We start from the raw sequence: 27,868 nt of genomic DNA, 5'->3' as shown, positions 1-27,868 counted from the left end.
ATCTGTGGAAATTATAGGTGGATAATACCAATTCAAAAAAATATATAAATTGTTTTGTCTGTTAAATGTATTGGAAATATTTAAGGCTTAGTTTCCAAGTGAGAAAAGGCAATAAACTTTAACTTTAAGATCAAGCATGTTCTGTGTGTCTATCTTCAAAACCTAAGATTATTTCCGTTATCTACCTAGCTTTCTATCTTCTGATGAGCATCCAACAACAGCTTTATCTTTTCAATTAGTGACACCGTCTTAAATCACAGCAGCTCTTAGAAACAAACCTGGCACAAATACCCTCGCCTCTCAATGAATTTACATACTATGTTGATGTTGAAAAAAGTTATAGACATAGAAAACAGCACAGTACAAGGGTGACGCTTATTTTATCTGGGGTTTATTGCATGGGCAGAGGCTGTCATTTTCCCATAGTGTCTTCACTTATTATGCTAATTGACTTTCCAAGCTCAGACTGGAGGGTGTCTGCCCTGTGAACTATTCTCAGTTGGAGGGTTTTAAAAGCAAACCTGTTTTGTGCTTGAATGAAACCAAAAATCAATGTGTTTCTTTTCAAAGACGGGAGGGTCAATACCGTGGTTGTTTTTGTTCCCATCCAGTTATGTAACCGTGGGGACTTGTTTCTTTGCTTTCAGGATTCGTACAAAACACATTAAAGTTAAATAATAGTGGAGTCTCAGGAGTAACCCTCGAGTTGCGCCTTGGAGTGTGTGTCCCTGGGACTGGGAACCTCCTGTGAGTTCCATCTCAAGTGCTGCTGCTGCTGCTGCTGCTGTGTGTGTGTGTGTGTGTGCGCGCGCGCGTGTGTGATTAGCCAGCACGCAGCACTTCCCCAGGGTTGTGTTTCCTTTTTCCTGAGATTTGGCGAAGGGTAAAGGGTCGGAGTCACATGGATACAAAGCTTTTGATTAATGTCCAAGTCACTGCTGTGGCTGCCGAAGTCGCTTCCCCTCCAGTCCGGGCCGTGTGAGGCCAGAGCAGCGGGACCGGGCGCGCAGGGCCTGGCCGGAGCCCCCACTCCCAGGAATTTTCTCTGCCGAGCCCCGCGCCCCCCGCGCCGGGATTCCAGCTCGATCCCCTCCTCTCCCTGCGCCCAGCCTCTCCCCAGCATGTAAAGTCGTCTGTCCCTCCTCGGAGTTGGCGGAGGCGGCAACTTTCCATTCTCGCCGCCGGGGGCCGGGCAGCAGCGGGCGCGCGGGTCAGCGCTCAGCACGGCGGGCAGCGCCGCGCACCGCCGCCGACCATGAGCGAGGACAGCCGCGGGGACGGCCGCGCCGAGAGCGCCAAGGACCTGGAGAAGCAGCTTCGCCTGCGCGTGTGCGTGCTCAGCGAGCTCCAGAAGACCGAGCGGGACTATGTGGGCACACTGGAGTTCCTGGTGTCGGTAAGTGTCCCCGGCAGACGCTGGGGGACCTCGGGGCGGCGCGGGGCGCGGGTCCCAGAGTGGCTGCGGGAAGCGCGCGCGGCATTGTCTGTGCGGGGACCAGGGACCGGTCGGGGCATCGCAAGCGCGGGAATCGGCGTGTGGACGCTGCGTTCGCGGGGGCGGTGACCCTCGCGGGGATTTGTTGGTGCCCCGAGACTCACTGAGTTGCGGGGGCCTTGGAGAGCTCCAGGTCTGAAAAGTTAGCTCTAGAGAAGAGAGCTCCAGTCCAGGGAATCCCGGCTGCCCCATCTTCCCTCACTTTTCTTTTACCCTCCTCCCCAGTCTGCTCAAGTGCACTGTGTAATTGATTTTCCTTCTTGTTCTTTCCTGGAGACTTTGTTTTAAAGCTTTGGTTTAGTGATTAAAGATCCAGTCGGCTACATTCAGGTACACTAAGTTAAAAAATGTCCTTGAATGTGCTCGAGGTTGAGTTCGTTACTCAGATAACATGGCAGTGGCCGCTTTAGTTATGGTCTTTGAAACAGAGGATTCTGGTGTGGGGGTACAGGGAGAGCAGCGGGGTGATGATCTCTAGCAGCTGTTGGATATTAAAGCCACATGTGGCGCTCACCCCGTCCTAGTCCTATAGTCTCCTCCCCACTGGCTTAAATCTGTCTTCTGCTCAGTTTCTGGTCCCCTGTTTACATGGCCCATGGGAGTGCTGTAATCAAGCTTCAGGACTTCGTGGAACTGGGGATGTACTTACTTTCCACGTTTCTGCTTGACTCACTGCCATCTGCTTTGAAAACGTTTCATTCATTTTAGGGCCAAAGGGGCAAAACTGAGTGAAAGTAACTGCTGAGATAACACTCAAAAGTTGAATTTTTCCTATTCACTGCTGAAAAGACAAAGAATTTGAGCCTTGGCTTCTTTCCACCCAGATTCCTGGGAGAGCATCGTTCAAAGAACCGGGAGCTTTAGTTTTTGTGATCTCATCCAAATCCTTCTTCCAACAACCAATTCCATGCCCCCTTGGTCTGAAGGAAAATATTTCAGGTGCCAGACTTCCTGCTTAGTGTTCTGAAATCTGTCAACTTTCTGCTTATAATCATGACAGATAAAATTCACTTCTTGGCTGTGGCAAGAAGGAAAGAACAATGTCTCAAGTGATGTAAAATGTACAGATTGGGTTATGGTTGACTTCTCAAAATTAATATACTTGACTTCTAGGGGCCACATTCTCTGCAAATGTACAAGTATTTGAGAATATCCTGGTAACTGGAGATTTATAGAATTATTATATACTTCCTTGTAACGAAGATTGTCAAAAATGGATGTTTTTAAGATTTGATTTTTAATAGCTTTAAATTTGGCTTTCATGAAACTTTTTGGTAACAAAGTTCTTTGTCTTTTGAAGAATCTGAGTCACTTCTTACATAATTACTCTTTTCTGAAGATCTGTGTACAAAGTACTGTGCAGAATACTTTGCAGAAATAGACAGTTAATCTAATTATATTAAAAACTTAATTTGTTGATCTTTATTTAAAATATCAGTTTTTCTTCTAATCTTAAACCTGATCATTACAACAGAAAACTTACTATTAGTATATAGAGTTAGGCAAGAAAGTATGGAAAGTATAAAATAAATTTTCCCATTCTATAAGGAGAACATCATTTCATGGTTTCTTCTTATCTCTTTCAGAATCTATGGGCTCTTCCACTTTTGTTTTCTTTGTGCATCATTTGTGCCTGTTTATGTTTATACGCACAAATGCACTAATTAGTCTGAATGTCATCCTAAATAAAAGTTTACTCTGGCTTACAAAGCCTAAGATCTATTTATAATATATTATTAGATTTTCTTTTTAGGGTGTTATTTATAGCAACATTTACACCCCATAGAGTTTTCTTGGTTACCTGAAGTTGATGTAGTCACTCTGGTTTTGATATTAGACTACGCTAATGTGTACCAAGAGCTTTTAAGCTATTCAAACCCTTTGGCCTGGTAATTCCTCTTCTAGGAACCAGTCCTAAGGGAATGATCAGAGATGGAAACAAACAATAGAAGTTAGTTTTAAAAGTTAGCCATAGTATTAAATAAGTCGAGTGGTAAATTTGTTGCCAAAAATTGATAGTTTACTCCTAAGTCAAATTAAATATTTGTTAGATTAGTCATTAATCATTTCTATTATTGCTTTAAGCCATTAACATGGATGAAGGATGACTAATCTTTAGTAGGAAGAAGAGGTTAAAAAACATATTTTTAGTTCTACTAAGAATGTATTTTGACTTAACCACCCTATAAATAAGCAAACAAAATGGTATTATTACCTTTATAAAAAGATCATATGTCCCAGCACTTTTGGGGACCGAGGTGGGTGGGTCACCTGAGATCAGGAGTTCGAGACCAGCCTGGCCAATGTGGTGAAACCCCATCTCTACTAAAAATACAAAAAATTAGCTGGGCGTGGTGGTGAACATATTTAATTCTAGTTACTCAGGAGGCTGAGGCAGGAGAATCGCTTGAACCCGGGAGGTGGAGGTTGCAGTGAGCCGAGATCGTACCATGGCACTCCAGCCTGGGCGACAGAGCAAGACTCTGTCTCAAGAAAAAAAAAAAAAAAAGAAATCATATGGCTAGAGGGAAAAGCTTTTCTAAAATCTTTCCTATTTCTGAGCCCTCTCTCGCCTCAATTCCCACACTTTGGCCTTTAAGGAAAGAGCATCTTACCCCACTGCCATCCCCAAGACAGCCCGTGAGCATTGCCTTTCTTCTCTATGCCATGGTATTTGTCTCTCTGCATCTTCTCTGTAGTTGCCCCCAGGCACACACTGCTGTTTGAACAAAGCTCTGTGCCTTCACCTGGCTACTCTTTCCATGGTGGGCCGTGCTTCCTCAGCACAGCCTTTGTTCTTCCTGGGGCCTTCCTTTTGTACCTTGTGGATTCCTTTCAGGGCTCAGTTAGCCCCTTCTTCCCAGGTGCTCCTTGCTTATATCCACTTTACCCTGCATTTCCTTCTTCCATAGTACCCAAAGTCATTGATTTTTGTTTACTTTGGTCTCATTCTGTTAGACCTCCTTGAGGACAGGGACATACCATCTTGTCTGCCTGTGCTTTCCGTAATTGTGTGCAGTGCTTGTGACATTGTAGGTACTCAATACATGCTTGTTGAGTGCATGCATGAATCAGTGAGTTGACCCACCCTCTCTCCTCCCACTCCATTTTTAAGGATAGTGCCTCAATTATCCTGAACATTTTTATTTCCTGTTTTCTTCCATTTGGTCTAAATAGACAGTAGAATTTTCAGTTTTGCTCAGGCACATATGGATTTATGCAGCAAAAAATTTCAAATTAAACATGTAGTACCTGCCTTTAAAACAGAAACATGATTTAAATCAGGTATTGAGGTATTAAAGACTTTGCATGCACTATTGTTTCATATATTTTAAATTTTTGTTTGAGATCATGGATAGGTTATTTTTAGGTCACAGATAAAATGTTAGAGAGTGATCTAATTTGCTTGAATTTATGTTCTTGTTTTGCTTGGGAAATGAAATTTTTTGCTTTGTTAAAAATATTTCTTCTAAATAAATGATTATATGAACCTAACATCCAGTATTTAACATCCAAAGTCTGGACAATAGTCAGTTACAACCTGTTTCCTGTTTGCCAACCTGTGACAGAGCCTGCCGAGATGACAGACTCATGTGAGTGGACAGAGAAAAGGAAGACCCAGGGCTGGCTTCATCGATGCACATCCTGTGCAGTGGCCCACGGTTCTGAGCTGAGAAGGATGCCCAGCTTGTTTTAATGCTCTACTATTGCCATCTTGAAATTCTTGCCAATTTTATCTTTGACCTTGTGTTTTGCAAATGAAGTCTGATGGGACAATGGACATGAGCAGAGCAGACACATGAAGAAAAAAGTGTTATATTTCAGTACCTTTAATAGCATTCCCCAACAGCCCCCTGCTTTTTGAACAAGAGACCTCACATTTTTATTTTGCACTGGGCCTGGAAAATTGTATAGGCCAGTTACATTGTGGGTCAGTGGCATTGAGGCAGGATGACCATATAATTTACTGTCTAAACTGGGACACTTCTGAGAGTGAAAGGGAGTGCTATTAGTAATTACACTGGGAAACAGATGGAAACTGGGATTGTTCCTGGCAAACCAGAATGCATGGCTAGTCCACACTGTGGGCATATTAAAACAATGACTTCAAGCTATGTGTCTTGTCATAAACCGAATATTTTCAAATGTGTTGCCTGTCCAGGCTTTGACCTTGGATACCTTAGCATTTGAGTCCCATCTCTAATTTGCTTTGTGATTTTAAACACATTCCTAATTTTTCATGCCGCTTTTTCTTCATTTGTAAAATGGAGAATAGCAGTTCTCAGGGGTATTGTAAGAATGATATGATATATGCATTGGGCTTGGCCCATCTGGCTCAGGAGAGGGTCCTATAAGTAGTTACTGTTATTTTGCTGATGTTACAGTTGTTATAAAGAGCCATGCCTATGGTTATCATTAGATATAATTTTTGTTTCTGTTATATTCCTTCTCTACCTTTTCTGTATGTCCCCAATTCTCTTCGTTTCCTCCTTCCTTGTTTTCCTTCTGTTAGTGTAGTCTTTTTAATGATATTCTTATAAATGCTCATTAGTTGATTTTAAGACAGTGAGAAAACTTTATATTCCAGGTAACAACAACCACAGTTGGAGTTTAAACGGTTGCATCCTCACTCTCTTATTCAGCTTAATATATGCGTGTCTCTTAGCTCTTTCAAATTGTGCTCCCTGGAGCTCCAGAGGCCCTTGCAAGGGCTGCTGGAGAGCTAGATTTTATGGCTTCAGGCGTGCCACCCTAGCTTCTCTGTGCATGGCTCCACCTTTCTCAGATTTGAGATTTCGTAAAAGCAGTTAGAAAAAACATTTGTCTAAATGGCAAATTCCCAGAGAAAAGGGGATTTGCATTTACTTCCTATGTATGCTTTTCTTGGCCTAAACACAGTGCTTTGTAAATAGCAGGTGCTCAAGAAAACAGACAAACAGGCAAACAAAGCAAAAGCAAACAAAGCAGAGTTTGAATGCATCTGAAATCAAACTCTTTAAGTCATGACCTGACTCTTCCAGACAAAGATGATTGATCAGCACATTATGCTTAAGGTTTATGTTATGGACTGAATTGTGTCCCTCCCCAGGAGTCATATGTTGAAGTCCTAATCCCCAGTACTTAAGAATAGGACTGTTTTTGTAGATAGGGCCTTTAAAGAGGTGATCAGGTTAAAATGAGGTCATAGGGTAGACCCTAATCCAATTTGACTAGTGTCCTTCAAAGAAGAGGAGATTTGGACACACAGAGAGATTCTGGGGTGTACAGAGGAAAGGCCTTGGGAGGACATGGGGAAAAGATAGCCCTCCACAAGCTAAGGAGGGAAGCTTCAGGAGAAACCAAACCTACTGACACCTTGATCTTAGACTTCTAAGCTTTCAGAGTTGTGAGAAAATAAATTTCTGCTTAAGCCATCAATCTGTGGTATTTTGTTATGGCAGCCTGTGCAGATGAACGCAGCTTCTGTTAGGTGCTGGATCATCACAATACTCTATGGGAGCTGCGACACTAAAGCCATAAGCAAAGTCACATGGAAGCAATAGAGATTCTTTCAGTCAAGGAGACAAGGGAAGTTTTGGGAAGAGATGATGATAGAGCTGGCTTCTAAAGGATGTGGAAGAATGTGTCATACTGGGAGAATTATCCATCCCCAAAGTACAGCATGCACAGTGTGACCTCAGTGTGGCAGAGCCTGGCATTTCAGGGTCTGAAACAGTCTTATAATTATACCCTATTATAATGCCAATGACTTTAATATAAAACTAGTAGCTATTGTGATTAGATTTGTTTCTTAGCAAGAGAATTCTGTTTACGAGCTTGAGGAACAAAGATTGAAGTCTAGTTACCCATTAAGAGCCTGTCATTGCATTAGTCCAGGTAAGAAATGTGGAAAGTCTGATCTGGGGTAGAAGCCTTGGAAAACATAAAAGAACAATAACAACAAAAAAACCCAAACCAAACCACAAAAAATCAAATGCCCAACTATGAGGGATTTTTTTGGGTAGAAGCTTTAGTATTTTGTATACTCCTCTCAGAAGTGGAGGTTTAAGTAGAATGAAGAACATAGGGTGGGGCTAGGTCTCTAGCTTTGAAGACTAGATGGGTAGTGTCATTAACTGAGAATTGGAATGCAGGGCACAGAACAGCACTAGGAGGAGAAGGAAAATGAATTTGCTTTTGGACATGTTGAACTGAGCCACAAATACTACTATGATTTTTGAAGATAAGAATGTAGAACTTGAGAAATAATTTGGGCCAAAAGTGAGAGATCCAAAAATTAACTAATCGTGTATTTTGAAACCATCAGGTGAGTAAGATGACACAAGAAGACCAATTAGAGGAAGAAAATACACAAACAAAAGGTAGGATGTTGGAGAGTCAATATTTAAAGGATAGAGGAAGAGTAGAGTGTGCAGTTGACTCGGAGCTGTCACAGGCTGAAACAAAGAACTAGGAGAGAGCGATACTTTGAAAGCCAAAGAAGGATCTAGTTTTCAGAAGAAAGGTCTCTGTAAAGTGGCAGAACTTGAGGGAAGTGGGGTGTGTGAAGACTGAAGAGGTCGCTGGATCTGGCGGTTAGAATGTCATTGGGGTTTTAGCTTCAGTAGAGCGTGTGAGCAGAAGCCCGACTGTCAGAACCAGTTGAGACATGAGTGGAAGCTGAGGATGTGAAGGATGGTGGATAAACTATTCAAGGAGTTTGGTGGTAACTGCAAGGAGAGAAGGGGATGATTTTGTCTAGGGATGGGTAAGGCATATGATTCTAGCCAAGGGGACAGAGACAATAAGAAGGGAACTAAAGCAGCGACAACAGAGAGTGGCAGAAGGCAAATGGCACCTTTGTGGGAAGCATAGCAAGCACCCCCATGGCACTGGGAGACAAGACAAGGCAAAATTTTCTGAGCCATCTTGCCCTGTAACATACCTGTAGTAAAATATCTTTGCAGGCACTAAGAATAGGCAAGCTGTCACTTGTGTATTTTAAAAATTCTGCTGCTTCTCCAGTGTACAGCTTGTGGAACTGCCTGGGGTGGTCTCTGTGGCCCCTTGTGAACACATACCAGAGGCTCTCCCTCCCACACTGGGACAGTGAGGTGAACTGCATGGCACAGAATCTGATGAGCTGGTCTAAAATCCTCACACTGAAACTTACAAACTCTCACACTCTGGTCAAACAACACAGCTTCTGTATGTCTCAGTTTCGTATTTGGAAAACACATTTGATAGTATCTCACAGGGCTGGCCTGAAATTCAAATCAGCTTCTGTAGGTAAAGTCCTGATAGGTAGGAAGTGTTTGTTTGTTTGTTTGTTTATTTATTTATAGTGTCGCTCTATCGCCCAGGCTGGAGCACAGTGGTGTGATCTCGGCTCACTGCAACCTCCCTCTTCCGGGTTCAATCGATTCTCCTGCCTTAGCCTTCTGAGAAGCTGGCACTACAGGCGCATGCCACCATGCCCTGCTAACTTTTTCTACTTTAGTAGAGACGGGGTCTCACCGTGTTGTCCAGGCTGGTCTCAAACTCCTGAGCTACGGCAGTCCCCCCAGCCTCGGCCTCCCAAAGTGCTATGATTACAGGCGTGAACCACCGTTCCTAGCCGGAAGTGTTTTTTTTTTCCCTCCCTAAACTCCAAGCTTATCTCCCTCTCCTCTGTCTTGTCTATCCACAGACTGAGTTTGGCACGTGCTCAGACCAGCTTGAGAGTCACCAGCCTGGTCTGTCAGTCACCCTGTCTTTTCCAAGCCTGGAGGCATAAGGGCAAGTTTAATAGAAGAAGGTCCTGAGAACGCCAGCGGGGCCTAGGGAATGCAGGAGAGGGAGTGTTCTGGAAGCCACCAGGGAGGGTTAGCTTTCCTCCAGAAGGAACTTATGAGTAAGGACAAGGGCCACTTTAGCACTTTAGGGGAGAGGCAAGTATGGAGGTTGCTACCCGATGGCCGTTCTTCCTCTATGAAGTTGAACTCTGGTTTTCTGTCTGATGTTCTGTTTTGTTTTGTTCTTGTTTTGTTGTTTGTTCTTGCTGAGAGGGCAGTGCCCTGAAGAGAACAGTAACGATCTGGACACACACTTTCAGAAATAGAAAAGGGAATTGAGCTTGGACATCTGAGGGTGGATGTGTGATAGGCTTTGTTCAATTATTCTTTTAAATGTGATTTTCTTAAACACAACATATAAATTTAGAAGCTCAAGTAGAGACGTAAGCACTTCTGGTTTATTACATCTAGTATGAATAGGTTCAAATCTCAGAAATAATGACAAACATTTTTTAAACCATGGTGCAAATTGTATAAAACTTCTACTTTACATTTAATGCACATATCAGTCATTAGCCATGTAAAAAAAAGAAACAATGATTTATCTGACATTTTAGTGTGATTATAGTTTCTTCAGCACTTGTTTTAAACAGTGTTTTCTTAAGTATTCTTTTAGTATATACCTGGCATTATATTTTCATACCAAACAAAATCATTATGTCTGTGTTTTCAGCACTATTAGTTTGACCTAAAAATAATTGTTTTAGTTTGCATTATTTCTTTAAACATTTTATATTTACTTTTCATGAGATGGATTTTTGTTCTTCTTCATTAAAAGCATTATTAAATTTATTAAAAATGTTCAAATGTGAATTTATTAGTTATATTATTAGCTATGTTAAAATCAATGATTTACATTATAATTGTAAATTGCAGAATTTACAATTTATTAAAATTGTATTAGCTATATTAAAGTCATCTTTGATTTACAACATTGTAGTTGCCTCAAACAATCAAAGATTCAGGAAAAGCGTTCTGTAGTAAATGTTTCATTGATTAAAAGTGTGGCTGGGTCGCTTTTTCCATGGTATTGAACATAACTATTCACATGATGATACATCTAATAATAACTGCTTAAAAATTTCCCCTATTTTCATAAACTATTGCATTTCGTCCAAGAGTTCAATGATTGAAATTTTAAGAAAAATGATATGTTAATTTGAAGTTATGATTTTTAAGCACTTCTACTTAGTATAGGTGATTTCAGACTTTGATTTATTGAATAAATTTGTTGTATAGCCTTACATATAACAGAGCATAGTGTACAAAAAGGGATCTATTTTGCTCGAAGATATCTTAGCCAAGGACGTTGTGTTTTGTCATTAATGTGAAATGCATATTTTCCATTAAAAGGCAACCCCTTCATTTGAAAGGGTTAAATTGTATAGTACTTAAGAAATGACTCCATCTGATTAAATTTAGAATACCGATATAAAAATATTCTCTGGTTTTACAGCAAAAATATCACAATATAGAATATAGATGGATAAACATTTTTATTCATTTGAAAACTTTTTCTCTCAGAGAGAGTCAAATATGGATTGATATCTATGTTTGATTTTGCTTTGCCACTTTTGTTATTTTAATTATCTATTTAAGTTGTCTTCTTGCCAGTAGGAGAGGCTTTATAGATGGTGACACATTTTCAGAAATTGTGCAAGAAATGCTGATGTTTTCCCTTGGTGCCTTGTAATACCTCAACTTGGCCTTGCTTTCGTGCTTCCTAGGAGTTCTAGCCTTTTCTTATTTGAGACTGTTGCCTCGAAGAAAGAAATCTTAGGATTCCAGAAATAACATCTCCCATTCCAAAGCCTTATTTGTATCAGTAGTACTAGGAGAAGATCTGTGGAAAGGCATTATTATACTCTATTAATTGACCTAAATGTTAGTCCCGCACCCACATGCTCCAAGATTATTTTAAGAATTCATTATTTTCCCAGAGGTATGTAGATGAAAGGATCTTTCATTTTCTATACAGTATAGCTATGTCATATTTGGCTTTCTATATAAATATATTTGTATTTACATATTTTATTATTTATTTATTTTTTTGAGATAGAGTCTTGCTCTGTTGCCCAGGCTGGAGTGCAGTGGCATGATCTCGGCTCACTGCAACCTCCGCCTCCCGGGTTCAAGTGATTCTCATGCCTCAGCCTCCCAAATATCTGGGATTACAGGCACCTGCCACCATGCCTGGATAATTTTTTGTATTTTTAATTGAGACGGGGTTTCACCATGTTGGTCAGGCTGCTCTTGAACTCCTAACCTTAGGTGATCCACCTGTCTCGGCCTCTCAAAGTGCTGGGATTACAGGTGTGAACTACCAGGCCTGGCCAATTTTATGTATTTTATATATTTACAAAATGTATTTTGAATATTCTAGAAACAACTTTATCTCATTTTCTTGTACCGCTTTATAATGAAACCTCTGGCAGAGACTTCTAAGTGTCCCCAATACCCAGTGTTCTTTTCTTCTATAGTGATAAAAGTTTTAGGTCCAGCTTAAGACTACATTTCCCAGCCTCCCATGCAGATAAGTGTGTAAACCTTTGTAAAGGTTCTGGGTAGTGGGGTGAGCAGAAGTGGCCTGGGTAACTTCTGCAGTGTGCCCTTATTGTGAAGAGTATGCATTGTCTTTTCTCCTTTCTCTCTTCTCTCTGGCTGGTATGAGGATGTGATGGCAGGTGACGGGGCAGCCATTTTAGACCATGAAATGGAAGTTATATGTTCAAGGTGACAAAGCAACAAAATACAAGGAGACTATATCTTTATTCTTTCTTATTAAGACCATGTCTTAAAGCAGTCTAACCTATGTCCTGTCAAAAATGGGCCTATAAGAGAAATCAATATTTCTTTAACTCTGTCCTAAAATCATCACATTTTGATACCAAGGCCTCATTGACTTATGCAAATCATTAATGAATTGGCCAACTTTAATATCTTTTTTCTGTCTTTGTCTTAACATTTTTAGTTTAGTTTTTGTTTTTTCTTTAATAAATCTCTAGTTCAGCCATAATTTCCTCGGATTATGCTAAAACTTCACTTTTTTGTTTTCAATAGCTATACTTTAGTTTTTCCTTTAGAAAAAGAATAGTATTTTTTCTTACCTGTACTTAACATATTCTTTTTTTCCTGAAGGCCAGAATTTTGTGTTTATTTGTAAGGATATTTGTTCAGCTGCTTTAACTGAGACCAAATAACAATAGTTTGAACATGCAGAAGGATTGTTTGTGGCTAGGAAAGCCATATGTAATCAACATGGCCTTTTTTGCATCCTCTCTTAGAACTCTGGTTATTTAATTTTTAAATTAAATATACCCCAGCAGTGTTCCAGTGGGGTTAGCAGCTCAGCTGCATCAGGTCATTCAGAGACCGCTGTTTCTTTTATCTCACTGCTCTACCAGCCCCTAGGACCAATTAAATCTGAGTGTGTGGGGGTGAGAGCCAGGCCTCAGTATTTATGTAAATTCTCTAGGTGTTTCCAATGGGTTAGAGAAGGTGGGGGAAGCAGTACAGTAGGGTGTCGTCCTTTTCCCTATGGTTGAAGCTGACTTACCACTACACTTTTCACATCCCAGCCCCAAGGGACCAGAGGGTGGGAGAAAAAGTGGAGGGCAAGCACTCCCTTTAAGGATGTAACCCAGAAATGACACACATCACATTCATTCTCATCCCCACGGCCAGATCTTTGTAACTTGGCTAATCCAGCTGTAAGGGAGACTGGGAGATATGCTGACTGGCTGGACAGCCTTGTGCCTAACTGAAACTTAGGGAGTTCTACACTGAAATAATGACATAGGAATAAATACTGAGGGGCAAAGGGTCATCTCTGCCACATTTTGAATCCATTCATACTCCTGTCCTCAGAAAATCATTTGTATTAATTATTAGATTCCTTTACTATAAGAACCTATTGTATTTAAAATATAATTTGGATTATTTCCCTCTAAAATAATATATTCTTTCCCACATAGCAATCCATCTAACATGTATCTCTCTTTTCACATATATTTGTAAGAGCTCCAGAGCTCTCAAGGTTGTTTTTGTTTTTTTTTTTTTCCATTGGCTTTCACTACAGAAAGGCTTTAGGGTATTTGGTGATTTTATGTAATTTTAAAATTTTGTGGAAGTTTCTAGAAAAAAATATTCCAAGATAATATGGAAATTCTGTTTTTGTTATGTGTTTCTTATGTGTTAGGCACTGCATATTCATATTTAACTCACAACTTAGAACTACCTTCAAGGCTCGATCATTGTAAACTCACACCTGGGGACATTTTGGTCAGTTCCTAATTGGGAGAGTGGGGATTCTGAAAAGATCCACCGCAAAATTTGTATTGCTCTTCCAAGATGTTCCGCTGATGAATCACTGGCCTGGATCCTTCTGAATTGTGGGAATGGTGTGATTAATCAGGACTAGGAAAAACCAAGGCAGATGCTGGAGCAGGGACGCAGAACTTGTTGACTCCGGAAGTACACAGAAGCTAGAAATCAGGAAGGAACAGTAGTTCATTTCAGGCAAACCATCAAGTGCAAGAGAGCAACAGGAGCTTATGGTCAATCCAAGACAGAGTCAGAGCCAGGCAAGCACTCAGGAGCCAAAGATTACCCAGAAGTCAGGAGTTTCCCTCGTAGAAATAAGGAAACACATGAACCTTTCAGAAATAGAAAACCTTAGTTCTCCCATTGGCATATCTGTTAATATATGTCGGTACTGATGCTATTTTCAGCTTAATTTAATTCCTCTGGGATCATTTTGGATCTCTATTTACAGTGCTTCCTAACAAGTTTGAACCCTTGGCTTTATGTTTAAATACAGCTCACGTGTTTATCCTATATGTGATCAAATCACAAGACATTTGAGGCAAAGATATAAACTTAATTTGTATAATTAACATATGTAATTATTATGTGTGTATGTTTATATATGTGTATGTGTATGTATATGCACACACACTGTCCAAAATGTGTGTATGTCTGCATTTAATGGATATTCTGTTGATTGCTTAGGTGAAAAGCATTAATGTAGTTTAAACATATATTAAGTGAATCCATTGTTAAAAATGATCACTATTCTTTAGAGTGTTCTGTTTGCCAGACCTACTTTGTTTGACAGGATAGAGGAATGAGAGTAAATGGCCTTCTGGTAGTCATAGAACGAAGTTTGGTAAATGGGTCATGTTATACAGCTAGAGACATTTTCCTCAGTTTCTAGCAAGGACAATTAGCACAACCATATGATTTTAGGGTCCAAAAGGGAATCATGTTATTGATGGAAGAGCGTAGCTTTCAATTAAAATATGAGAAGTTGATGTTTCTCCTGCATAATTTTCAGTGCACTAGTAATTCTCACATATAAATAGGGTCTTCTCTGTATCATTAAATATTTTGAGGGTAGCAAATATTCTTTGGGATTTAAGATTTTGTAAAAATTTCTACTTATGGTTGACTTCATTATGAGGGACATGATAGGTTGGATTGTCAGAAAATTTGAGAGCTTAGTTAGTACTTGACTGGATCTTCAATTTTAAATATATGTATTTCTATAGATGTGGATTTGGGTCAGATTCACCTTTGATGGTGTTGTGAAAATATAAGCAAACCTTAATGAGAGATCTAGGTAGTCAGCTAGGATATTTGAATACATTTTTTAAAAAGAAAATGTCTGCTAACATTTAAAGAAAATAAATTGCCTATAGTTTTACTATATTGTACTATATCTCCTTCCTACAAATTATTTCTTTTCCAGTATGTCACAATTCAAACTTCCAACTCCTCTATGATGTTCTGCAATTTCCCTTAATACTGAGTATGTGCTAAGTAAAATCTACAGGGTTTTTTTTTTTTTTTTTTTTTTTTAACAAATAATACAGAACTAAAAACCCTGTAAAAGAGAAAAAAGGAATTACCATAAAATGCATCAGTCTGGGCGGAGCTTGGGAGGCTGAAGTGGGAGGATCACTTAAGCTCAGGCGTTCAAATCTAGCCTGGGAACATGTTGAAATCTCTGTCTCTAAAAAACAAACCAAACAACAACAACAACAAAAAACAAAAAGAAAATGCAATGAGAGCTATTTATAAATTAATGTGCAAAACCAACTTTATTAGGTGAAAAACCTTATTTTCAGCATTGTGTAATTTATGAATCAGGCAACCTAAAAAATAACCCCTAATATGGTAAGCATTATGATTGATTCTCTCCAATGATTGCTTTCAAAATCCAGATATTTTTATTCTTCGTGGTCCAAGGCATATTTATTGAGCACCTACTGTGTGCCAATCACTATTCTAGGTTCAGAGGACATAGCCCTGACAAGCATTAAAAATTCCTGCTTTCATGGAGCTGCGACTCTAACCCAGGAGCTACAAGATAAATGAGTAAAATATATGATATATTAGCTAGTCTAAGTGCCTGGGAGAATAAGTGAAGCAGAGAAGAGGAATAAGTGTGCATGTGTTTTGACATTTTGTGTAAGATTGAAAAAGCAGGCGTTCACTCTTTTCTGTCACTCTTCTTTTTTTGTAAATCTCTAAAAATATTTGAAAGAATTTTTATTTTTTTAACAGGCAATATCCAGGAGGAAAGTGCCAATTGATTTCTTGTTTAAATCTTCAGTGTAGTGATAATTCGGAGGTGAGATTAAACCCAGATGTACATTGCTAATAAATAAAGTTAATAGAACAGATCAGAAAAAGCACGGTGACACTAAGACTTAAGGCTTTAACTAGTGTCATTTTTTAGTTGTCATTTTTAAGTCTGTTGACTTTAATATAATAGGCATATATTTTTTAAAGGTGCAAACTTTAAAATCCACTGCCTCACTCTGTTCGGTGTTTACACCATTGACGAGCTTATTTTGTGGAGCGTTTTGTCAATAAGGTTTCATGCCCAGCAGCTCTGTGTCTAGTGGAACTGCAGCCAACATTCAGATTCATCATGGATGAGAACCCAGCACGCTGTGCAGTTGGGGCACCATTGGCTGAAAAGCTTCTGCTGGAAATGAAGAATCCTTTAGCAGCGAGGGGACGGAAGCATTGAACAAGTGGGGCAGGGGTGGGAATTGGAGATCTTGAATGTGCAGCAGGCTGTAAAAGCCATTTTATGACCATTGTCTTAGATAATCCCAGACGTGAGTTAAAAGCTAAGGTATGAGGTGCTTTCATACATTTTTCTTATTTAAGGCCTTTCCCTGAAAGGGGATAGGAAGGATCAACAGTACCTTGCATTCTGAGCAAACTATCTCAAGGACAGAAAACCAAACACCACATGTTCTCACTCACAGGTGGGAACTGAACAATGAGAACACTTGGACACAGGATGGGGATCATCACACGCCGGGGCCTGTCCTGGGGTGGGGGGAGGGGGAGGGGGAGGGAGAGCATTAGGAGATATACCTAATGTAAATGACCAGTTAATGGATGCAGCACACCAACAGGGCACATGTATACATATGTAACAAATATACATACGTAACAAACCTGAACGTTGTGCACCCTAGAACTTAAAGTATTAAAAAAATAAAAATAAAAACAGTACGTTGCAAAACCTCCTCTGTTTTCTTCCTGTGGTATTGTCTCTCTGATGGCCCTATAGAAATGACTCCCTTGAGACTTGTGGACAGCTGGAAGAGGTCCCTAAGTGGCCTGTAAAGTGCCATTGGAAGCCTCTGCCAGAGACTGTGGGGAGGGGAAAGGTCACTTGAGGACTGTGGAAAATATTCCCTTTCTCCTTAGCATCCTGGATCCTCGCCTCTTGACTAATTGTTAATAGAATCTGGGAGCTCAGATTCTGGTGCTGACATTTTTTGCAGGGTTAGTTCTGGAAATGATATTTCTTAGCAGCCTTTTGCAGAGCTTCATTCTTCGGTTCACTGAATTTGCAGCACAAAGAAAAGGAAATAGGTTTATTACCATCATCATTACCAACTTCAGAATAGGAATGAGTGAATAATTATATTGGGCTTTTAAAAAGTATAACCAACGGGAAGGAATTTAGCGGTCTGTATTTTTTTGATAAGGTTATGTGCTTTCTTCTTCCTGTTTCTCTTTAAGGAGACCTTTCTGTGGCTCATACATCATAAAAGTTTAAAGGAAGTGCAAACACAATTACTACAGAAAGTTGAAATCTTTTGCATCCACTTCTCTTTTGTGCTATTTGTGACCTGTCTGCCTGATTGTTTCAAAGTAAGGAAAATCCTGGGTTTCTTATCTATGCTTTTCAGGGGAACTGGTTTTGACTGTGGTGTGCATCTGACAAAATGGGGACAATCAGCCTTAACCTAATAGCCTTTGTACCAAACTAACCCACAAGAATGCAAAGGATATGTAGGTGAACTTTAAAGGCAAGACCTGCCTAAGGAAATAATGCAAGATACAGTGCCTAGGAAGGAAACCAGATACGTAAAACTCCTTGAACTCTGTAACAGAATTTTCAGTCCATCGGTAGCTCTTACTTGGAGGCTTTGAGATTTTCTCCCGCACTCTGCTCGGTGTCTTAATGCTCATGCCAGTTATTAGGTTGCCATGTGGCTGGGGTCACCGTGCCAGAGCCTGACCTGGAGGCCCTGAGTGCTGACGGTGCTCATTTATCAAGAGCACAGTGTTTGGTTGGGGTTATCACTGGGGAGCGAGGCCGCATTTAGAGTTTGGTCTAAGACAATGTCTGAACATGGCAGGGGGTCATGAAAGGAACTGGGGACAAGGGTTAACTCAGCTTAGTTCTCTCTGTGTGGTCTGTGAATGCCACAGCCAAAGCAGCAGCTTCAGAGATCTCTGCCACCTTTTGGAGAAATGTCGTTGCTGTTGCTTAGCCCACTCTCAGGTATTCTGGTCTCATCACCCCCTGTATCTTTTCTCATGCAGGAGCCTCTGGCACTGACTGTGTAGCTTTGAGTGTGGTCTTCAGGCTTGTGATGACTCTGAGGGATGGACCATCCCATAATAATAAGGATTAGGACCAAAATTATAACCCAAGGAGAGGTAGATTTTGACTGCTTTTAAACTTACTTCCTGAGATGATTAGAGTAACATTTGAGATGCTTGGTTTGTAGTTACTCCTGCAAGTCCATTTTCCACCTAGGAAGGTTTATTAATGTTTTACGATTATTGTATAATTTAGAAGAATATTTACCAGCTGCTGGGACCTTCCTTAATACATCAAGTTTGGTCTCTCCTGGAGATGGAACTCGCAGGAAAAACTTGAAATTCTTCCTGACAGCTTGTTCGAAGGTTGCTATTTATTTTGGTGAGTGGGTTCATTTTGCTACCACTGTGTCAAAATTGGAAGTCTCTTCCTTCAGCTCACACACATTCCCAGGTGAGCACAGGTGAAACGGGTTGCTACCAACAAAAGAAAGAGAGTTAGAAAATCTTACGCCCATCATCTGAGTCTCACTCCGGTCTGAAAATTTCTAAAATTTCTATAGCTCAATTTGCTGTAATGGCCAGTACCTTCCATATTTCTTCCCCTTGGTTGTTTATGCTGTAGTTATAATCTGCTTAGAGATTCCATAAGTATGGCAAATAGTAAGAGAGAAATCAGTTATCTCCATTTTGGGAAGCCAAAGTGTAAAGTGGTTTTGTTTATTGACCTGATGGTGTATATTTGTGTAACAGCTGTTGAAAGTGAGTTAATCTCAATCTGTTAATCTAAACAGATTGAAATCTGTTCCTTGGAGTCATAGCCTCTAAATTTCATGTAAAGCAGTGTAAAGTTCAGACACAGTTTAGCCATCAAACTACTGCCCCACACTAAAATACAGAATAAATAAAAAGGCCCAAACCCCCAAACCTCAAATAGAATCTTATTCATATGAAGAAATAGTGTAATGACCATCAGCCTTTTAACAACATGGTATTAATTATGCCAGCAACAATACCCCTAATCTATTTTTGTGGTCCTATGTTTCTGATGGAACTAATTTTCCAATAAAGCCTAATAACTTACTTTGCAGTTCTCAGCTCCGCCAACCTCCTACAGAGATTCTGTTGGGCTGCTAGTTTGGGAAAATATACCAAACATACTTGGAGTTAGAGTTCTCACACTAATAGCTACAGACTCATGTTTTCTTGATCAAGAAGTAGTCCTCTTTCAGCTTCAGAGTAAGAAATATGAAATAAATCAGGAGAAAATCATTTTCCTCCTCTGCGATTGTGAAACAACTGATTATCGTACAGGAGCCTATTCCAAGTGCATGTCAGGAGGCTTGAGGGTCAGGACAGAAACTGGTGGTGCATGGCTCACTTCATCCACCTGCTAACACAGCAGCAGACCAGTGCTATGTGCAGCTATTTTGCAATTATTATTATTATATTAATTTACCCAATGCAAACAGATTCCCTTTCATCTGTCATTCTAGTAACAAAGAGTAAAGGCCTGTGGCTTTTGACTAGATTTTACTTTTCACAGGAACTGTTGAAAAGGTTGTCCCATTTCATGGTGTTGCTTTTGTGGAACAGTGATTAAAATGGTCCCATTGAAGAGTATATGTAGGGGTGTAGAGTGGTATAGGGGGTGATAAAGGTAGCTTGGAGCCAGATGGTGGATGGCCTTGAACAGCAGTAGAGGTAGTTTAGAATTAATTAGTAGACAGTGTGGGAGTTAGGGGAGTTTTTTGAGTAAGGAAGTCACAACATTGGGCCTTGGTTCAGGAAGGGTCATTTGGGAGGCTGGCTTCTAGCCACAGAGTGCAGGAATGGCTCTATTGGGCACAGGTGAGACCTGAGAGAGACCAATTCATTAAGCCCAACAAAAGTCAGAAAGACTAAATTGGTGAGAAATATTGCTGATGCTTGGACCTCAGTCCAGACCAGCTTAATTAGAATCTCAGGGTGTGGGGACAGAGGGTGGAAGTCAAGAACTGCTATTTTTTAAAAGCTCCCCAGGTGATTCTAATGTGGGAGTAGGGTTGAGAAATACAAGGAAATGAATACATGACATTAATATATATATATAAATCAAGGATTGAGATACATGGTTTCCAATCTGCCCTAAAAAATAGATATCATAATAGAATGAATGATGAGAAGAGATGCATTGACAAAATCCACTTATACAACTAAGAAGTAACTCAACATTGAAGAGGAAACTAAAGAGAAATGAAATTAGCTAGGAGGCTGCATTTATTGGAGATACAGTTATCCAGTAATACTTTTCAATAGTAATGAGAAATATTGGTAGTGGAAAAGATATAGTTAAAGTTTTGATTTGACTTAGGCAGAAAGCAGTCAACAAATCATTTTCCACATGTCTGAGCAAGGCAATAAGACCACAGCGATTAATGGGAAGTACTCCTGATGTGGGAAAGGAAGTATGCTACTTTGGGAAATAAGGATGTTGTAGAAATTAATATTTTAAAGTCTTTGGAGAATTCCCATGGAGGACTGATGTATTTTCCAAAGTTCTTTGTTGTGATGAGATATGGAGAATTATTTTCTAAGTGCCAATTTGTGAACATAAGCATATGCATGCCAAGGGAGATTTGAAGTGCAAGAAACTGATTTCTGTAAAGCCACTTGTTTGATGTGATGTCCTTAATGGTTTTGTTTTGTTTTCCAATTTTCCCTTATGTCTAAAGATATAATTAAAGTTCCCTGCTGTGAGGGGCTCAGGTGTCTTTATTTTGGCTGAATGAGTAATCTCCCTTGATTTCTGATTGCAGTAATTTCTGTAATAAAGCCCATTGGTGATCTCCACAAAACTTATTACCTCTACATATGATTAAGGAACAAAGGTGTAACTTTGAATTCTTCCTGTTTATGCCATCAGATATAGTCAGGTATTCTGTGTTGAAAGTATGTGAAACCTCTTCTGAATCTCATTGCCTCTTGCAGCTCCTGTGTAAATTCTCTCCCAAAGCTTTCAGATTCCCTGACTACATCGTTGTATTTGCTGCTGAATTTACTGCATTCTCTTCCTCTTTCAACTGCTTCCCAACCTGGCTTTAAGACCCCTTTTTTTTTAGAAGCTAGGCTCCTGAAGTCTCCCTGTGACCATCTTTTAACCATACCTCTTAATTCTGTTCCAGTTTTGAGCTCCCTCACTTCCCTGGCATTGTTCATCTGTGTTACTTGTATGAAATTCCCTCCCTGTAGGGCCTCCCTTAGGTTCCCTTATGAAACTCTACAGTTATCCACTTTTCTTCTAACTTTCATTTCTTACCTTCACATCCCTGTCTAAATACTTTTATCCCTTCCAGTAAGCTTATCAACTGATGATGGCCTCTGCAATTACCTTTACATATGCAAAATTAAATTATATTGCTCCAGTGAAGATTTTGAATCCCAAAGTCATGTCTTCTAATATAAAGGACATTGCATTGTATGTCTCACTTTTGCCTCAAACTCAACATGTGCAAAACTAAATTCATCATTTTACCTTAGAGGACATGTAACTCCTCTTTGTCCCTCCCCTATTTTTCTGTAATTGGTCTTCTCTGGTCTCCCTGGACTGGAAGGCTCAGTGTCATCTTTGTCTCCATATCTTTCATCCCTTGTCCAGCCAGTCTCAATGCCCTGTTGATTTCGAAGTGTCACTAGATATACCCCTTTCTCCAGGCCTCCCCTACTTCTTCTCTAAAGTAGTCTCCTTTATTCCAGGGGTGATATGGCAATAAAACTATGGGCAGACTGATATCCATCCAGCAAACATGCTCAGATTAATCTTCCTAAAGGAGTGTTTTCATCTTTTTATTTCATTTTATCACAGACTTTGCCTCTTTGATGCTCAGACATCCCAATTTATCAACTTGTCATTCTAGAACCTTTTTATAAAAAAGGGTCCTTGGCATATCTGTCAAATTAACTTGTTGTAGCTATTCCTGAAGAATCTCTCCTATAGGGTTCTCAAGTGATCCATTAAATATCTTGCTGACTTGCCTTTCTGCCTCTACTTATGTATGCTCTTCTTTCTTCTTGAATATACATACTTGAATATCTTTTCTTCTTTCTTCTTGAATATCCATACTCAGGATCTAATTCAAACATCACCTTTCTGTAATGACATCTCTTCCTAGTCTATTTCATACCAAATACCACTTTTATCTCCTTGTCACTTTCTATATAGGTTCTTGTCACTGCTAACTACGGGTTTTATTGTTGGTAACACTTGAATTAGCACTTTAGTAGTATTGGTCCTGAATTACTGTGTATGTGGGTTTTGTAATAATTTTTTGTGTGGCATATCACAGTTTATAAAACATTATCATATTTGGGCCTGATAGTAAAGCAAGTCAGACATTTTACAGCTGGGAACAGTTGTATTAGTAGTAGCCCGAGAACACATGGATACCAAGAGTTAAATGTAAAATGTGAAAGTGGAACCTAAGAGTTAACATCAAGAACAGTGCTAGTTCAATTGTTCTAACTTTCAAGTTCCTTTCACTTATTGCAAAACTTAACACACATTTTTTTTCCTTGATATATTCTATAGAACCTAGCATATGTCTATTATATACTAGGTGTTAAGTATCTTACTGGCTGAAGTAGAGTAGTATATGCTATAAATAACCTAGAAAATATTCTATGAATTATAAAAATGTGCCATATATCTTTCTTCACTTCGATTGAAAATTGGAGAGTGAATTAATACTAAAAATTGCTTTGATGTGCTCTGATAAAGAGCTTTCTTAAGATAATGTGAATTATAGGAACCTTGTGTTTGAAAACTTTTCTTTCAGTGGTGCCTTGGTGTTCTACTTTGGACTTAGACTAACAAGATACAATTTTGCCAGTCTCTTGGTTGAGAAGAAACAACATGATTGCTATGAAAAAAAAAAAGAGAAAAAAGTAAAAGAAAAATCTACAGAGTTTTTAAAAAACATTCTCATAGGCCGGGCGCGGTGGCTCAAGCCTGTAATCCCAGCACTTTGGGAGGCCGAGACGGGCGGATCACGAGGTCAGGAGATCGAGACCATCCTGGGTAACACAGTGAAACCCCGTCTCTACTAAAAATACAAAAACTTAGCCGGGCGAGGTGGCGGGCGCCTGTAGTCCCAGCTACTCGGGAGGCTGAGGCAGGAGAATGGCGTAAACCCGGGAGGCGGAGCTTGCAGTGAGCTGAGATCCGGCCACCGCACTCCAGCCTGGGTGACAGAGCGAGACTCCGTCTCAAAAAAAAAAAAAAAAAAAAAAACAACATTCTCATAAACTTGATTTTAAAAGTAAAAATTGATGAACATTCTTCATGTTCTGAAAATATATTTTAATAGGTATTATATATTATCACATTACATCAGTTAGCTAAAATCCTACGTAGAAATATGCTAGTTCATTACATTTTGGAGCTAACTTTTCCATATAAGGGATAACAAAGGATGCATGAAAGGGAGTTGACATTTTTATTGTTTTTGGTAGATTAAAATAATCGGGTTGGCCAAATATGAGGGTGAGAAAATTTTCCTACTATTTGTCATGCAAATTCTGAGAATTTATTTGGAACTAACTGTACAAAGCTAATACTAAGAAAAAGTTACTTAACTTTTACTGGAATGAATAGTTATGATAGTCCTCCTAACCTAGAGATGATGCAGTGATAGCATTTTAGAAATAATTTTGTTTCAGATTCATTTATTGCTTTGGTCTCTTGCAGTTTTACTACCTTCTTCATGTAAGGATATAAATAATTGGATATTCAGTTAGTTGTAAAACCAGGTAGAAAAATGGACAGTTTTTGTGTGCACATCCAGTCTCTGCTGCATCCTGACTGTGGTGACTCAGAATTAGCTCTGGAATCCATCCTTGCTGTGTGTCCCTCTTACCACTTCTCAGTCTGGGCTTGTGCACCTCTCTCTGGAGAGCTCTGGCTTCTGCCTTTATTCTTCTTCTCAAGCCTTCCTGCACTTCTTAGAAACTAGTTTTCCCAATGAATGGATGATTTTTATTTTCTCCCTCGCTTTCTCAAAACTGTAGCTCACCCCGACCTACTGAAAACCAACCAAAGCTCATCTCATGGTCTCCTCTAGTCCGAGCCTCTCAGTCTTTTGAAATTATAATGAACCAGGGGATCTGGCTGATGTTACCTGCACATGGCGTGTTTTTTTTTTTTTTTTGTATGTGTGTGTGTGTCCTACTCATTGTGTTGTTATATAGTACCTGTAGGCAGGAACTGGGCCTTTTTCACATTTTTATTCTCTATATCTAATTTCTAATGCAATGCCAGGCCTATAGTGAACCTGAAGAATGAATGAGTAAATACATGCTTTTAAAGTGAAACAAATGTTAGTATGTATCTTTTTTTTTTTATTGCCTACATTTCCAAGTATGTAGTAATTTCTTAATACGTTGAACACAGGAGAAAATGAGAGCAACAGAATTCAGCAAACAAATATTATTATGAATAGCTAGTGTGGCACAGAAACAGTGCCTAAGTATTATATTTCAGCATGTCTTTTTCAGCTAGTATACTTAATATTTATCAGGACAGTACATGATTTTTCAGTTTTTTTTTTTTTTTTTTTTTGAGATGGAGTCTGGCTCTGTCGCCAAGACTGGAGTGCAGTGGCACAATCTCAGCTCACTGGAATCTCCACTTCTTGGGTTCAAGTGATTCTCCTGCCTCAGCCCTCCGAGTAGCTGGGACTACAGGCGTGTGCCACCATGCCTGGCTAATTTTTTTTTTTTTTAATATTTTTGGTAGAGATGGGGTTTCACCATGATGGCCAGGCTGGTCTCGAACTCCTGACCTCAGGTGATCCACCTGCCTTGGCCTCCCAAAGTGCTGGGATTACAGGCGTGAGTCACTTTGCCTGGCCAGGATAGTAACTGATTTTTGATTAAAAAAATGCATAGATTCTTCTATACTTTTAAGCTTTTGATGAAGTTATAACACACTGTCGCAACTAGTCCCCAAAGTTGTCTTCCTGATGAACCAAACCCCCAGCAGTTGCCCCTCGTGCAGCAGCACCCTTTCTTTGATTCTGGGCTAGCTCTGAAACTTGCTCTTGACCAATGACTCCCAAGGCTGAGTCTTAAGGGCTCTTGAAATTTTATCCCTGGATCTCTTGGAAAAGGTGCTTTTAGAATAGCTTTCTCTTGAAGATAGCTGCCATCGAAGCAGTGCCGCTATTCTGAGACCAACTTGCTGTGAGATGCCTTAGCCATGTGGAGAGATCCTGAAATATGAAACACTGAGAGAAAGAGAGAGAGACAGAGAGGGAGGTAGAGAGACACAGAGACAGAGACAGAGAGAGAGAGAGGGGAGAGAAAGAGAGAGTGAGACAGAGAGAGAGAAGCCAAGATAACACATGTCACTAGACATGCGAGGGATGAAGAGATGGAGCCATCTTAAAAATGGATCCTCCAGCCACCCCAGCTGGTACTACATGTAGCGGAGTGTCTAGCTGAACACCTGTCAAATTCTTAATTCACAAAATTATGAGCAAAATAAATGGTTATTGTAAGCCACTAAGTGCGGCATAATTTGTTATACAATATAATGGATTGAATGTTTGTGTCCCCCCCAAATGTATATGTCGTAATTCTAACCTCCCAATGTGATGGGATTAGGAGATGTGGCCTTGGGAAGCCATTGGGTCATGAGGGTAGAGCCTTATGAATACAATTAGTACCCTTATAAAAACAACTCCAGAGAGCCCTCTCCCCCTCTTTCATTTACAGTAGGATATAAGGAGAAATCATTGGAAGAGGGTCCTCACCATAGCCTGCTGCCACCCCAGTCTTGGACTTTTCAGCTTGCAGAACCGTGAGAAATAAATTTCTGTTGTTTACAAGCCACTCAGTTGATGGTAATTTGTTTTAGCGGCCCGAACTATGACATGCAGTGACAGATAACTGAAACAACATATAGGAGCATGTGTAAATTATTAATAGATTTTACCAGTTAAACACACCTGTTGTGATATTGTGATTTTTTTTTTCTTATAATAACATAGATATATTTGGCTTTCATCTCCATTTCCTCACATACGACTCCTACCGTCTTTGGAATCCCAGGAGTGACAGAGTGACCTTTGTATATTGTTGGTTTGTATATTGTTGGTGGCTGGAATCCCCTAGGTGGAATGAGGACAGGAAAGGCCAAAGCATGATTAGAGGGTTGGGACTTTTCAGCCCCACACTCAACCTCTGGAGAGGGGAGAGAAATTGAAGGTTAAGCTAATCACCAGTGGCCAATGATTTAATCAATTATGTCTACATAATGAAGCTTCTGTAAAACCCCAAAGTACTAGGTTTGGGGGGCTTCTGAATAGCTGAACATGTAGAGTTTCCTGGAGAGTGGCATGCCTAGAAAAGGCAGGGAAGCTCTTCATCCCCTTGCACAAACCTGCCCTATGCATCTCTTTCTGACTGTTTATCTGTGTCTTTTGTAGTATCCTTTATAATAAATTGGTAAGCATAGGTGTTTCCCTGAGTTCTGTTAGCTGCTCTCACAAACCAATCATTCCTGAGGAAGGGTGATGGGAAGCCCAGTTTTTAGCTGGTTGATCAGAAACACAGGTCACAACCTGGGGCATGTGATTGGCATCTTAAGTGGGTGTTAGTCTTGTGGGACTGAGCCCTTAACCTGTGGAATATGATGCTATCTCTCCACTACAGAATTGATTGCTTACTTGGTGTGTGGGGAAAACTCCCCCCGCCCCCCACCCCGCACATACACATTTGGCAACAGAAGCATTCTGTGTTGTGAGAGTATTGTAGGAGAAACTTGAGTTTTTCTCCCCATATCCTTACACCTGTGTAACTAACATCCAGAGCAAGGGACAGGATATTGCTGGCACCTCAAAAGCCATCCTTGTGTTCCTTTTCAGCAACAGCCTTCTCCAAGGGTAGCAACCACTTCGACTTCCAGCACCATAGATTGTTTTGTCTCGTTTTAAAATTTCATATGAATAGACTTATCCATTATATAATCCATTATATACTCTTTTCGCTTATTATTATGTTTGTGGGATTATCCATATTATTGACTGGAGCTGTGGTTAAAACATTAGCATTGCTATGTAGTATCCCATTATATGAATGTAATACACTTCATCCATTCTACTGTTGATGGACAGTTGGGTAGTTTCCAGTTGTCCACTATTGTGGATAGTTCTTCTAACAGTTTTCTAAATGTCTTTGGTAGACGTATGCACACTTTTCTCTTGGGTGGTTTTTCAATGGTTTTATGATTGCTTTGAACTTGTTAGTTTTATATCTATAAGTAGCCTATAAGCCACTCTAGAGTATAATGACTAGGTTATCTATCTAGCTATCTAGCTATCTATCTATCTTCTCATGATAATGCTGAGTAAACAGAGTTTATAGCTTAGTTATTCAAGAAATATATGCTGATTGATCATTTAGAAGTTTTACAGCACATATGCTTGGTTCTCTAAGAAGTTCTAAATTAATCATGCACTTTACACTACAGTATGTAAGCATAAAAAATAGGAAATGTCCTTTCAATTAGACATTCTTGTTGAATTAATAACAGCTTATTGGAAAATATTTCGTCGCTCAGAGCTATTGTTTTGCAAATAGCATGAGAAAGAAAATCACTTTGTTTCTTATAATGATAAAAGACAGGATACTAATAAACAGCTGAAGTTTCTGGGTACTG

At 39.7% G+C, this 27,868-nt stretch overlaps 1 protein-coding gene across 2 annotated transcripts in view; it reads left to right on the top strand.

Annotated features, from left to right (window-relative positions):
• Positions 1–812: 812 nt before the first annotated feature.
• Positions 813–27,868, top strand: part of LOC105482163 (phosphatidylinositol-3,4,5-trisphosphate dependent Rac exchange factor 2) — a 282,501-nt gene continuing 255,445 nt past the window's right edge. The window contains exon 1 of one of the 2 annotated variants that reach the window (XM_011742125.3): positions 813–1,396. In XM_011742125.3, coding sequence (XP_011740427.2) covers positions 1,256–1,396 — 141 coding nt within the window. In that variant the 5' untranslated portion in view covers positions 813–1,255. The remainder of the gene's footprint in view (positions 1,397–27,868) is intronic. The other variant, XM_011742123.3, reaches the window with a different exon arrangement.

This window comes from Macaca nemestrina, chromosome 8 (assembly GCF_043159975.1).
Source record: "Macaca nemestrina isolate mMacNem1 chromosome 8, mMacNem.hap1, whole genome shotgun sequence".
In the NCBI taxonomy this organism is placed as follows: Eukaryota; Metazoa; Chordata; class Mammalia; order Primates; family Cercopithecidae; genus Macaca; species Macaca nemestrina.
This window is presented reverse-complemented; position numbering and strand designations above follow the sequence as displayed.